At 42.5% G+C, this 12,165-nt stretch overlaps 1 protein-coding gene across 1 annotated transcript; it reads right to left on the bottom strand.

The window, feature by feature from the left end:
- Positions 1–721: 721 nt before the first annotated feature.
- Positions 722–4,160, bottom strand: LOC122128825 (NACHT, LRR and PYD domains-containing protein 1 homolog). The gene is made up of 8 exons (XM_042703671.1): positions 4,150–4,160; positions 3,556–3,723; positions 3,275–3,337; positions 3,006–3,140; positions 2,751–2,918; positions 2,264–2,377; positions 1,524–1,529; positions 722–848 (listed from the first exon to the last, which is right to left on the bottom strand). Exons 1-8 carry the CDS (start codon positions 4,158–4,160, stop codon positions 722–724), a joined length of 792 nt encoding a protein of 263 aa, XP_042559605.1.
- Between the last annotated feature and the right edge of the window lie 8,005 nt (positions 4,161–12,165).

The raw sequence follows: 12,165 nt of genomic DNA, 5'->3' as shown, positions 1-12,165 counted from the left end.
TTCGTACAAGAGTTGCAGTTCAAAGTGCTTTATATAAAATCAATAAAAACAAGCACAAGAGCAATGCATGGAGTAAAATAATGATCAACATCGTACCAGAACCTGATGTTCCGATAGGCTTCTTAGTTTACTAAAATCATGCTAAAAGGAATAAAAGTAATAAACTTTTCTGTGAGAAAAACAGGAGATATATTGAAGCCACAATATGGTTTCCGACAGTGCTATGGTACCCTTAAAACAGTTTAAGGAAATAAAAGACAATTCAAAGGAAATTAAAACCACGAAAGGCTCTCCTTTAAAAGTGTGTTTTAAGAAGTGACTCTAAGGAAGTCACTGACTCTATGAAAGTGTGTTTTAAGAAGGGACTCTAAGGAAGTCACTGAATATAAAAGTGTGTTTTAAGACTCTAAGGAAGTCCGGGACTCTGCCCACCTGATGTCCTCAGGGTAATGGTAAGGGTTAGCGCCATCTCCTGGGCGAGTGTGGGACTAAGAGATCAGAGATGAAGCTAGGAGAGAGGCCATTAAGAGCCCTCCAAGTGATCAATAAAAGTAATCTTAAAAATAAAATCTTGAAATCTATTCTACCCATACTAGGTTGAATAGATGCACACGTGAGGTGTAGTTCGTGTGCAGTCCAGGGTCAAGGTTGTGTGTTATTGGTGAAAATAAAAAAACTGAAAGCAGGCTTTGCTCCTCATCTGTTCAAAAGTCTGGAGTCCTCATAAAAGCTTCCAGCATTCATCCAACAGCCCTGAAATCTTCTTCGGAGTGACAGTTGACCCCCTCATTTGGATCTCCACACGCTGCAACACTCTACACTTCCCACTGGGTTTAGTGCATCTCATCCTTCATGGAGAAAAACAGACACAGAAACACATTAGATCTCCCCACAAACCTCACACTCACCTACAGCTTTAAGGATAAAACACACACAAACATCCCAACTCTACACAAACATCACAACTCTACACAAACCTCACACTCACCTACAGCTTTAAGGATAAAACACACAAACATCACAACTCTACACAAACCTCACACTCGCCTACAGCTTTAAGGATAAAACACACAAACATCACAACTCTACACAAACCTCACACTCGCCTACAGCTTTAAGGATAAAACACACAAACATCACAACTCTACACAAACCTCACACTCACCTACAGCTTTAAGGATAAAACACACAAACATCACAACTCTACACAAACCTCCCACTGGCCTACAGCTGTAAGGATAAAACACACAAACATCACAACTCTACACAAACATCACACTGGCCTACAGCTTTAAGGATAAAACACACAAACATCACAACTCTACACAAACATCACACTGGCCTACAGCTTTAAGGATAAAACACACAGAAACATCCCAACTCTACACAAACATCACACTGGCCTACAGCTTTAAGGATAAAACACACACACATCACAACTCTACACAAACCTCACTATCACATACAGCTTTACGGATATAACACACAGAAACATCACAACTCTACACAAACCTCACACTCACCTGCAGCTTTAAGGATGAAACACACAAACATCACAACTCTACACAAACCTCACACTTACCTACAGCTTTAAGGATAAAACACACACAAACATCCCAACTCTACACAAACCTCACACTCACATACAGCTTTAAGGATAAAACACACACACACACATCCCAACTCTACACACACCTCACACTCTCCTACAGCTTTAAGGATAAAACACACACAAACATCACAACTTTACAAAAACCTCACACTCACCTACAGCTTTAAGGATTAAACACAGACAAACATCCCAACTCTACACAAACATCACACTCTCCTACAGCTTTAAGGATAAAACACACACACATCACAACTCTACACAAACCTCACACTCACCTACAGCTTTAAGGATAAAACACACAAACATCACAACTCTACACAAACCTCACACTCTCCTACAGCTCTCCATCAGGAGCACCTCACTCCATATTCACTAAGTCTGTCTGATAAAACATCAAAGATGGCTATAAGGCATTAAAAGACATCAATGTTCCATTCAGTCACACACATTTATCTGGCAGTGTGTGTGTGTGTGTGTGTGTGTGTGTGTGTGTGTGTGTGTGTGTGTGTGTGTGTGTGTTCTAGTCAACAGTCAGACAGTGGCCAACATGAAGACAGATCAAGAGTCAGACAGACAGACAGACAGACAGACAGACAGACAGACAGACAGACACACAGACACACAGACAGGTCAGTCAGTAGAAGTACACACCCAGTGAGGATCACAGTGCAATCTGGACGACGCTTATAGGACTTCTTCAGAAGACTGATGCCCTTCTCCAGTAAGAGACCATCAGCCGAATACAACTTAGATGAAGCAAGTAACCTGAAATAAAAAGATACTTCTTTAGTCTGTCATGGATATCTAACACAGACATACACACTCTCTCACTTTCTTACACACAGTATCTGTTTTTTTTTATTTTATTAAAATGAACTCACTAACTCACTCTCTCTCTTCAACTCAGTGGAACTTTATTGGCATGACTGTTTCAAAGCAGTGGTGCCAAAGAAAAAATACATTTATAACACAATAATACAACGTCTTTAGATACAATATCTGTTTTTTTATTAAATATTTCTCACACACACACACACACACACACACACACACACACACACACACACACAGTGTGTCCATACAGACTACCCCCCCCCCCCCATGCACATACAGAAACAGAAGATGATGTATCTCTTACTTTACTTCCTTCAGAGTGGGGCACGTGTGGATGAGGTTGAGGATCCAGTGGGCCCAGCTCTTAGTCAGGCAGCTCACCCTCAACCCCACCTTCTCCAGACCAGGCAGAGTCCACCAGTCAGTGAAGGACTCAAGAACACCCATACAGTCACCTGGAGACCTATGTGGACTTCAACACAAACACACAAAAACATGGCTGAATAATACCAGACACCCAATGTGTGGAAAAAAATGTTTTTGAATTATTTGGTCTTACTTTGCTCTTAAACCTGTGACATCGCGAAACTTGTGGATGAAGTCAGTAAAGCTGCCACTGGTTGGGCTGTCGGCTTGTGACAGGGTAAGTGAAGCAGGTGACATTGTGGAAGACAATAGTGATTTCCCCTCCAGCCTGAAACACAGGCACATGAGGGCTTAGTTTAGTATTTTACACATAACAATGCTCACTCTTCAGGTGCAACCTGTAACGTTTACATACAACACCTTAACACAGACAGTGAAGCTTCTCATGAAGGGAGGTTTCACCTGAGGCTTCTGGCGTCATTGTTCACAGAGAGAGAGAAGGGTGGACTTGAATTATCCTCAATCCTGCCAATCAGAGCACAGAGTCAATGGGGACTGACCAATCAAAGAACAAACACAGAGTTAATTGATACTAGGCTATCAGAGTACACCACCAAAAGATAGAAATATACCACTCAACACACACACACACACACACACACACCATCAGTTCAGCATATTGCAGTTAATCAACCTTGACTGCTATGATAATCAGCTAATTTGAGCAATCTTGCTGTTCTCACCTCAGCTGACGGCACGTCTCTGTGTTCTGAATGAAGTCCAAGCACAGGGCTGCGGTGGTGACAGTGAAGGTCCTCACAGACAGACGGATATCATCCAGAGACTTTTGTCTGGAGAGAGCACTGAGGACCTGCTCCACACTCTCAGGTGAGAGGCTGCTGTAGTCCACTCTGTGAATGAGAACATACAGACCAATCTCAATCTCTCTCTTCTGGTCTCTTCATTATGCACTCACACATTATACATGTGTGTTCATGTTCTCTTTACTTTAATTAACCCTGACCCGTTTGTTATTAAGATCAACTATGTTTAAGGAAGACAGGATGGCAGATTTGTTAATGTTACTCTCCAACACCTAAAGCTAAACTGGGTAGAAACTGGATTCAGTCCTGGACGGCACAAACAGAAGGGAAGACAACAAGCATATAACACAAGGAAGACACAATATTTGCTCCACCTAATGTAGAGTTGAAAAGATAGAGGTTGTACAAGTTCTCAATAATCTCAAAACACAAATGTAAAATGATTACCTCAGTTCAGTCAGGATCTTCCCCTCCCCCAGAGCTGAGATCAGGTCAACAACATCAGCATCTGACAGTGAATGCATCTTCAGACTGAAACACAGGCACATGAGGGCTTAGTTTAGTATTTTACACATAACAATGCTCACTCTTCAGGTGCAACCTGTAACGTTTACATAAAACACCATCAACACAGACAGTGAAGCTTCTCATGAAGGGAGGTTTCACCTGAGGCCACTGGAGACTTTGTTCACATAGAGAGAGGAGGGTGGACTTGAATTATCTTCAATCCTGTCAATCAGAACACAGAGTCAATGGGGACTGACCAATCAAAGAACAAACACAGAGTTAATTGGTACTAGCCTATCAGAGAACACCACCAAAAGATAGAAATATACCATTCAGCACACACACACACACACACGCGCCATCAGTTCAGCACCTTGCAGTTAATCAACCTTGATTGCTATGATAATCAGTTAATTTGATCAATCTTGCTGTTCTCACTCCAGGTTATGGCACATCTCTGTGTTCTGCATGAAGTCCAAGCACAGGTCTGCGGTGGTGACAGTGAAGGTCCTCACAGACAGACGGACGTCACCCACAGACTTTTGCCTGGAGAGAGCACTGAGGACCTGCTCCACACTCTCAGGTGAGAGGCTGCTCTTTGACACTCTGTGAATGAGAACATACAGACCAATCTCAATCTCTCTCTTCTGGTCTCTTTATTATGCACTCACACATTATACAGGTGTGTTCATGTTCTCTTTACTTTAATTAACCCTGACCCGTTTGTTATTAGGATGAACTATGTCTAAGGAAGACAGGATGGCAGATTTGTTAATGTTACTCCCCAACACTGCAAAGCTAAACTGGGTAGAAACTGGATTCAGTCCTGGACGGCACAAACAGAAAGGAAGACAACAAGCATACAACACAAGGAACAAACTATATTTGCTCCACCTAAAGTAGAGTTGAAAACATAGAAGTTGTACAAGTTCTCAATAATCTCAAATCACAAATGTAAAATGATTACCTCAGTTCAGTCAGGATCTTCCCCTCCCCCAGAGCTGAGATCAGGTCAACAACATCAGCATCTGACAGTGAATGCATCTTCAGACTGAAACACAGGCACATGAGGGCTTAGTTTAGTATTTTACACATAACAATGCTCACTCTTCAGGTGCAACCTGTAACGTTTACATACAACACCATCAACACAGACAGTGAAGCTTCTCATGAAGGGAGGTTTCACCTGAGGCCTCTGAAGACTTTGTTCACATAGAGAGAGGAGGGTGGACTTGAATTATCCTCAATCCTGCCAATCAGAACACAGAGTCAATGGGGACTGACCAATCAAAGAACAAACACAGAGTTATTTGTTTCTCGCCTATCAGAGAACACCACCAAAAGATAGAAATATACCATTCAGCACACACGCACACACACGCGCCATCAGTTCAGCACCTTGCAGTTAATCAACCTTGATTGCTATGATAATCAGTTAATTTGATCAATCTTGCTGTTCTCACGTCAGCTGACGGTACTTCTCTGTGTTCTGAATGAAGTCCAAGCACAGGGCTGTGGTGGTGACAGTGAAGGTCGTCACAGACAGACAGACGTCACCCAGTGACTTTTGCCTGGAGAGAGCACTGAGGACCTGCTCCACACTCTCAGGTGAGAGGCTGCTGTATATCACGCTGTGAATGAGCACATACAGACCAATCTCAATCTCTCTCTTCTGGTCTCTTTATTATGCACTCACACATTATACATGTGTGTTCTTGTTCTCTTTACTTTAATTAACCCTGACCCGTTTGTTATTAAGATGAACTATGTCTAAGGAAGACAGGATGGCAGATTTGTTAATGTTACTCCCCAACACTGCAAAGCTAAACTGGGTAGAAACTGGATTCAGTCCTGGACGGCACAAACAGAAGGGAAGACAACAAGCATATAACACAAGGAACACACTATATTGGCTCTACCTAATGTAGAGTTGAAAACATAGAAGTTGTACAAGTTCTATATGATCACAAATCACAAATGTAAAATCATTACCTCAGATAAGTCAGGATCTTCTCCTCCCCCAGAGTTGAGATCAGGTCAACAACATCAGCATCTGACAGCCTCTCCACAGTTAACCTTTCAACAACATGAAGACAGCCATCAGACCATTCAACCACAACAGATCAGCTCTCTCACAAACAGACCACAGCACGACACACAGATGAAGCTGAACGTTTGAAAACACTGATGGCCAGATGTTTCCACATGGCCAGAGTACCCCATGAGTAGAATTACTCACATCCAAATCCACTGGCTGGTGTGACATTTTATACTAAATATGATTACAGCAACAGATCAGTTAACAAGTCAAAGGCTCAGAAAAAGAGCAGAACTGTTTTGATACAGAGCAGGAAAGGAAAATGTTGAGATGGTGAATTCTTCAATGTGTGAACAAACAGTAGACAGGTGCCTGATACAGAGTGTAAAATCTAAGACTAATACTTTCTTTCAGAATTACTTATACCCTCAACTGGTATAAAATCCATCTTCTTTTCTGGGTTTCATTTAAGAGCCCAATGGGTGCTTTAATTCCTCCAGACCTGCATGTGGTGCTCTAACAGCACTTGACATCAGATATTAGGGATGGAATGATTGCTGTTCTGACCCAGCATGACTTTGATGCTTTGTGCTGGGAGTATAAAATAGGTAGACTCACTGAAATGATAGTACTACATGCTGTCAAAAACTGACAGGAGCAAGGGTGGCGTTCCTACTAACACCTGCCCACAACCTGACAAAACCACAGAGGACCTTTGATAGTTTGTGTTTGCATGTGGTTAATATTGGAGTCATATGTATATTATTTTTTGGAATGTTTCAACAATACTCAAGGTTGAATAAAATGTCTGTCTGGCACTTGACTGAAGAAACAATTCAGGTATTCTTCTCTTTGATCACCTCTTATATTGTTGTACCTCACAATAAGTAATACTTGTGATGAAAAGATTGCAAGGTGTTTTAGTGCTGTGTGAAAATATCCATTCTAGTTCTAACATATTATGGAAGGCAATAGTGATTTTACATCCAGCCTGAAACACAGGCACATGAGGGCTTAGTTTAGTATTTTACATATAACAATGCTCACTCTTCAGGTGCAACCTGTAACGTTTACATACAACACCATTAACACAGACAGTGAAGCTTCTCATGAAGGGAGGTTTCACCTGAGGCCTGTGGCGTCTTTGTCCACAGAGAGAAAGGAGGGTGGACTTGAATTATCATGAAGCCTGCCAATCAGAACACAGAGTCAATGGGCACTGACCAATCAAAGAACAAACACAGAGTTGATTGGTTCCCACCTATCAGAGTACACCACCAAAAGATAGAAATTAGGGATGCACGATAATATTGGCACGACATCGGTATCGGCAGATAAAAGCTTCAAAACGTAATTATCGGCATCTGCAGATATGAAAATTTCTGCCAATGTACCTGGCCGATAAGGTGACGTTCAAATTATGCGCACGCGAAGCAAATGTTTTGGTTACTATGAACGCCAACAACGTAATTCAACACTTCGGCTGTGTGGCAGTACTTCACAGTATCAGAGGATGTTGACATGCTATTTGTCAGGAAACTTTTCAGGAGATGGAAGAGGAGACGACAGCTTGGCCGTAACGTAGGTTGCATGCATAGATGCAGACCACCCGCGTGCAACGCTTTGCAACATTACCTGTCGAGCGCTAATAGAAGTTAATAAGTTGCTAGTGTGACGCCCACCTGTGCCCCCCTTCAGGCTTCGCCCTGCCAGTGCACGGGAAGGACGAACCTGAGCCTAAATGCTTTATTGTCTGCACCTGTATTTAGGGTGGGGCTATAAAAGGGTTTTTCTCTCTCTCTCTCATGAGGCACTTCTTTTCGGTACTTGTAGGCACTATATTGATATTCTCTCTCACACGGGCTCTTTGACTTCTGTCTCTCACTTTCTTATTCATTTACCTAACAAATTGATACATTCATTCACCCATTCATGCACGACATTGAACATTACCTTTTTCATACCCCTATTTGGTTGATTGTTGACATTGGTATAAATAAATTCGTATTATTGAATTTAAACTGTCTTGTGTCTTGTCCCTCATTATGTGACGGTAACCTAACGAGTCTGCCGTTACATAATTTGGGGGCTCGTCCGGGATACCTGTTCAAAAATCCGGATCATAGACTTTCGTGAGTTCAGGTGAGAACGTCTGTTTTGCATTGGCTAGTAGTAATTTCGTGCAGTCTCTGGCTAAGGAAGAGTGCTCCAGCTGGGCCTTGCCTTTCCTTCGGAGTACTGGTTATTGTTTTCTCTTTATTGTTTTAGTTTGTTATTTTGAGACAATCCTGGTCCGAAGTTGTTGTTAAATAACTCTGTCAGGGGCACGCTTCGTGCAGCTTGTCTGTAGCGAGTTCAGCGTTATCCAGTCGCCTCAAGGCCAGCACGTCTCAGAAGAGCTAGCTAGGACAGTTAGCTTCTTTGGTTAGATATTTAGGACGCCAGTGGACTGCCTTATTAGACACACCTTTTCAGTGGGAATTAGTGCCTGCAATGAATGGACGATTTCACCTGGATGCATGGGAGTATTTTTGGTTCGTGCTTGCGGATGTGGTGAGTTATTTTCTTTTGTTAGTCTGTAAATTAGTTTACTGCTGTCTGCGTTTGCAGTGCAAGTTGGTTAACTTGTAGCTGAAAAATGCTTAGTTTGAAAGTTACTGTGCTTTGTTTGGAGGTGTCTCCGTTGGCTTGTTTGTTCTCAGTAACTTTGCCTTTTGAGAAGCAGTAAACTGAGCTAGTGAGTGCTTGTTTGAACTTTAACGTTCTTGATGTTTAGCTAAGCTAAATATTGGTAAACAGTTTGTAGATTTGTGTCTACTTGGTTCTGGTTATTAGTTACCAGTTCATTGGTGTGGTGCACTGCTTGTGTATCACAGTCTGTTTGCCATTGTGTGTAGCTTACATGTGTGAAAGAGAACTAGTGGCCTAGTCTGTAATTTTCTTTGTGCCTCAAATTTTGATTTTGTTTTTGTGTCCGCTTGGTAGCCCGTTGCTGTGCATGGTAGCATAGCTTGTGTTTCTTTAAATTCCTATTGTGGCAGAATAGGTAGCACATAGCTATACTTCTGAGTGAACTGGGTTTAGGGCTGTACTGGTTTGTGAGTTTGACTGAGTTAAAATGGCAACCCCTGAAGAATTTATTGCCAAGCCGTCTGAGGAAGGATTGTCTAATTTAACTAAGGTGCAACTCTGTGCAGTGGCTGAACATTATGAACTGACCTTAACTACTTTAGAGAAAAGCTTGAAAGAAACATTGTTTAAGTCTATAAAAAGCCAGCTTATACTTAAAGGAGTTTTGGAATCCGATTCAGATCAGTTACAATTTGAGAAACTGAAGGCTGAGAGGGAGGCTAGGTTTCTTAGAGAAAAAGAGATTGAATCAGAAAGGGCTTTAGAGGTTCGCAAACTCGAGCATGAGCTCCAGCTAAAGCGTATGGAGATGGAGGAGCGTGAGCATGAGCGAGAACATGCTTTGACATTAAAGAAGCTTGATCTTGAACTTAAACAACTGCCATGTCAGCCCCCCTCTCCTGCCCATCAACAACCTGGTTTTGATGTCACTAAGAATATTCGCCTTGTACCACCCTTCATAGAGAAAGACGTGGAGAAATATTTTTCTCACTTTGAGAGAGTGGCGACCACTCTTAAATGGCCCGAGAATGTGTGGCCTCTGTTGCTTCAGTGTGTTTTTACAGGGAAGGCACAGGAAGTGTTTTCTGCTCTAGGTTTGGAACAAGCTATGAACTATGAGGATTTGAAAACGGCCATCCTTCAAGCTTATGAGCTTGTCCCTGAGGCTTATCGCCAAAAGTTTAGGAAGACCAGGAAGTCAGAACAGCAAACTTTTGTTGAATTTGCACGTGAGAAAGAGCGTCTGTTTGATAGGTGGTGCAGTTCACAGAAAGCAGATTCCAGGGAAGACCTACGACAACTTGTCCTCATAGAGGATTTCATGAACTGTCTCCCTGAGGCTGTGGCTGTCCATCTGTCTGAACAGGAAGTGCAAAAGTTGCACGAGGCTGCTGTTCTTGCTGATAAGTTTGTGCTTACGCATAAGCGTGTACCTGGTAGCGGCTGGGTAAGCCATCAGAGCAGAACACGACCACTTCTTAACAGTCAGCAACAGTATGGAGGTGGAAATGATGCTCCGCGCTCATCTCCCCCTGCTAATGCTAGCCGTCCTCCTCATAACAACACAGAAGTCATTTGCAACTATTGCAAGAAGGTAGGCCATATGAAGTATGACTGTGTAGAACTTCGTAAGAGGAAAGAGAAAGATAAAGGGAAGTCCAAGAGTTTTGGCCTAGTGGCTTCCTGTGGAAGCACCCTGTCTTCTTTAAACGATACCTTGAGTGTTGGACCTGTGGTTGCTTCTAAGCAAGAGAAATGTGAAGTTGATGCAGATTACACTCCCTTTGTCACCAAAGGCTCTGTGTCTTTGCCTGATGGGCATTGTAGTGTGCCAATACGCATACTAAGAGATACTGGGGCAGCTCAGTCTTTTATGCTGTCTGGTGTTTTGCCTTTGTCTGACAGCACTTACACTGGAACACATGTTCTAGTCAGGGGTTTTGAAATTACTCCTGTCCAGGTGCCGTTGCATCGAGTTTGTCTCTCTTCAAAACTGGTCAAAGGTAATGTGGTGGTAGGAGTTCGTCAAGGTCTCCCTGTACCAGGTATTTCATTTATCTTAGGCAATGATTTAGCTGGGGGGAAGGTTTGGGGTAACACCGAGGCCGTCTCGCCACCTGTTGTCTCTGATTCGGTGCCTGAGGTACCACCAAAGCCTGATCAGTGCGCACGGCGGCATCCTGATGTGTTTCCTAGCTGTGATGTCACTCGTGCCATGGTAAAACGTGGCCTTGATTCTGATTTGGTGTCTCTAAACGACACTTTCCTTACTAAACCTGATCTAGTTTCATCTAGTGGTTCCTCACAATCACCTGTAGGGGAGCTAGAGACTACCAATACTAACTTGGATGACTCCACTGGAGGTGGTGATGACGCAGATGGTGAGAGTAAGTCTGTGAAAGTAGCGCCTCCTTTGGGAGTGATTAATGGTGATTCAGAAGTCACAATTTTGAGTTCAAATGAGCTTGAGCGCTGTTCTTTGCCTGACTTGTTTAAGGTTTCACGTGAAGAATTGATTAAAGAGCAATTGGTTGACTCTTCTCTTAAACCTTTATTTGTTTTAGCATCTCAAGAGAAACCTGAGGATGAGTCCTCCTACTTTGTACAAGATGGCTTGTTGTGTAGAAGGTATGTGTTCCAGAAAGAGAATTTTACCAATTCTTTTGTACAAGTAGTAGTTCCTTGTAAGTTCAGGAAAGCGGTGCTAGACCTAGCTCACAACGAAGTAGCGGGACACACTGGGGTGCGGAAGACCTATGACAGGATTGTGCATCGGTTTTGTTGGCCTAGGTTAAGGAGAGATGTTTCCTCCTATCTGAAAACATGTCATGTGTGCCAGTTAACCGGCAAACCTAACCAACAGATTCCTGTCGCGCCATTGCAGCCCATTCCTGCAGTGTCCAATCCTTTTGAATACCTCATAGTGGATTGTGTGGGTCCATTGCCTCGCTCTAAGGCTGGACATTTGTATCTACTAACGGTGATGTGTCAATCTACGCGCTATCCTATAGCATATCCACTTAGGTCCATTACGACAAAGTCAAAGTCAAAGTGTTTATTGTCGCATACACCAAATTTCTTCAGCGCAGCGAAATTCTTATGACTTGGCAGCCAACATCTACGCAGTAGACGGCATACAACAGGTAACACAAATAACATATACCAAAATAACATACCAGAAATAACATATAACATATAACATATAGCAAATAACAGACTAAGTTGGTGTTGAAGGCTCTTACCAATTTCATGTCAACTTTTGGTATTCCAAAAGTTCTTCAAAGTGACCGAGGGTCTAATTTCATGTCAAAACAGTTTGCTAGGGCATTACGTCAGCTTAAAGCCAAACATAA

The sequence above is a fragment of the Clupea harengus genome, chromosome 25, assembly GCF_900700415.2.
Source record: "Clupea harengus chromosome 25, Ch_v2.0.2, whole genome shotgun sequence".
Lineage (NCBI taxonomy): Eukaryota > Metazoa > Chordata > Actinopteri > Clupeiformes > Clupeidae > Clupea > Clupea harengus.
This window is presented reverse-complemented; position numbering and strand designations above follow the sequence as displayed.

What these genes read in the sequence shown, in the direction of transcription:
- LOC122128825 (XM_042703671.1), bottom strand. An exon ending in GAGACGTGCCGTCAGCTGAG is followed by an intron (nt 3,338 to 3,555) that starts GTGAGAACAGCA and finishes TCTGATTGGCAG; the next exon opens with GATTGAGGATAATTCAAGTC. An exon ending in GTCACAGGTTTAAGAGCAAA is followed by an intron (nt 2,919 to 3,005) that starts GTAAGACCAAAT and finishes TTTGTGTTGAAG; the next exon opens with TCCACATAGGTCTCCAGGTG.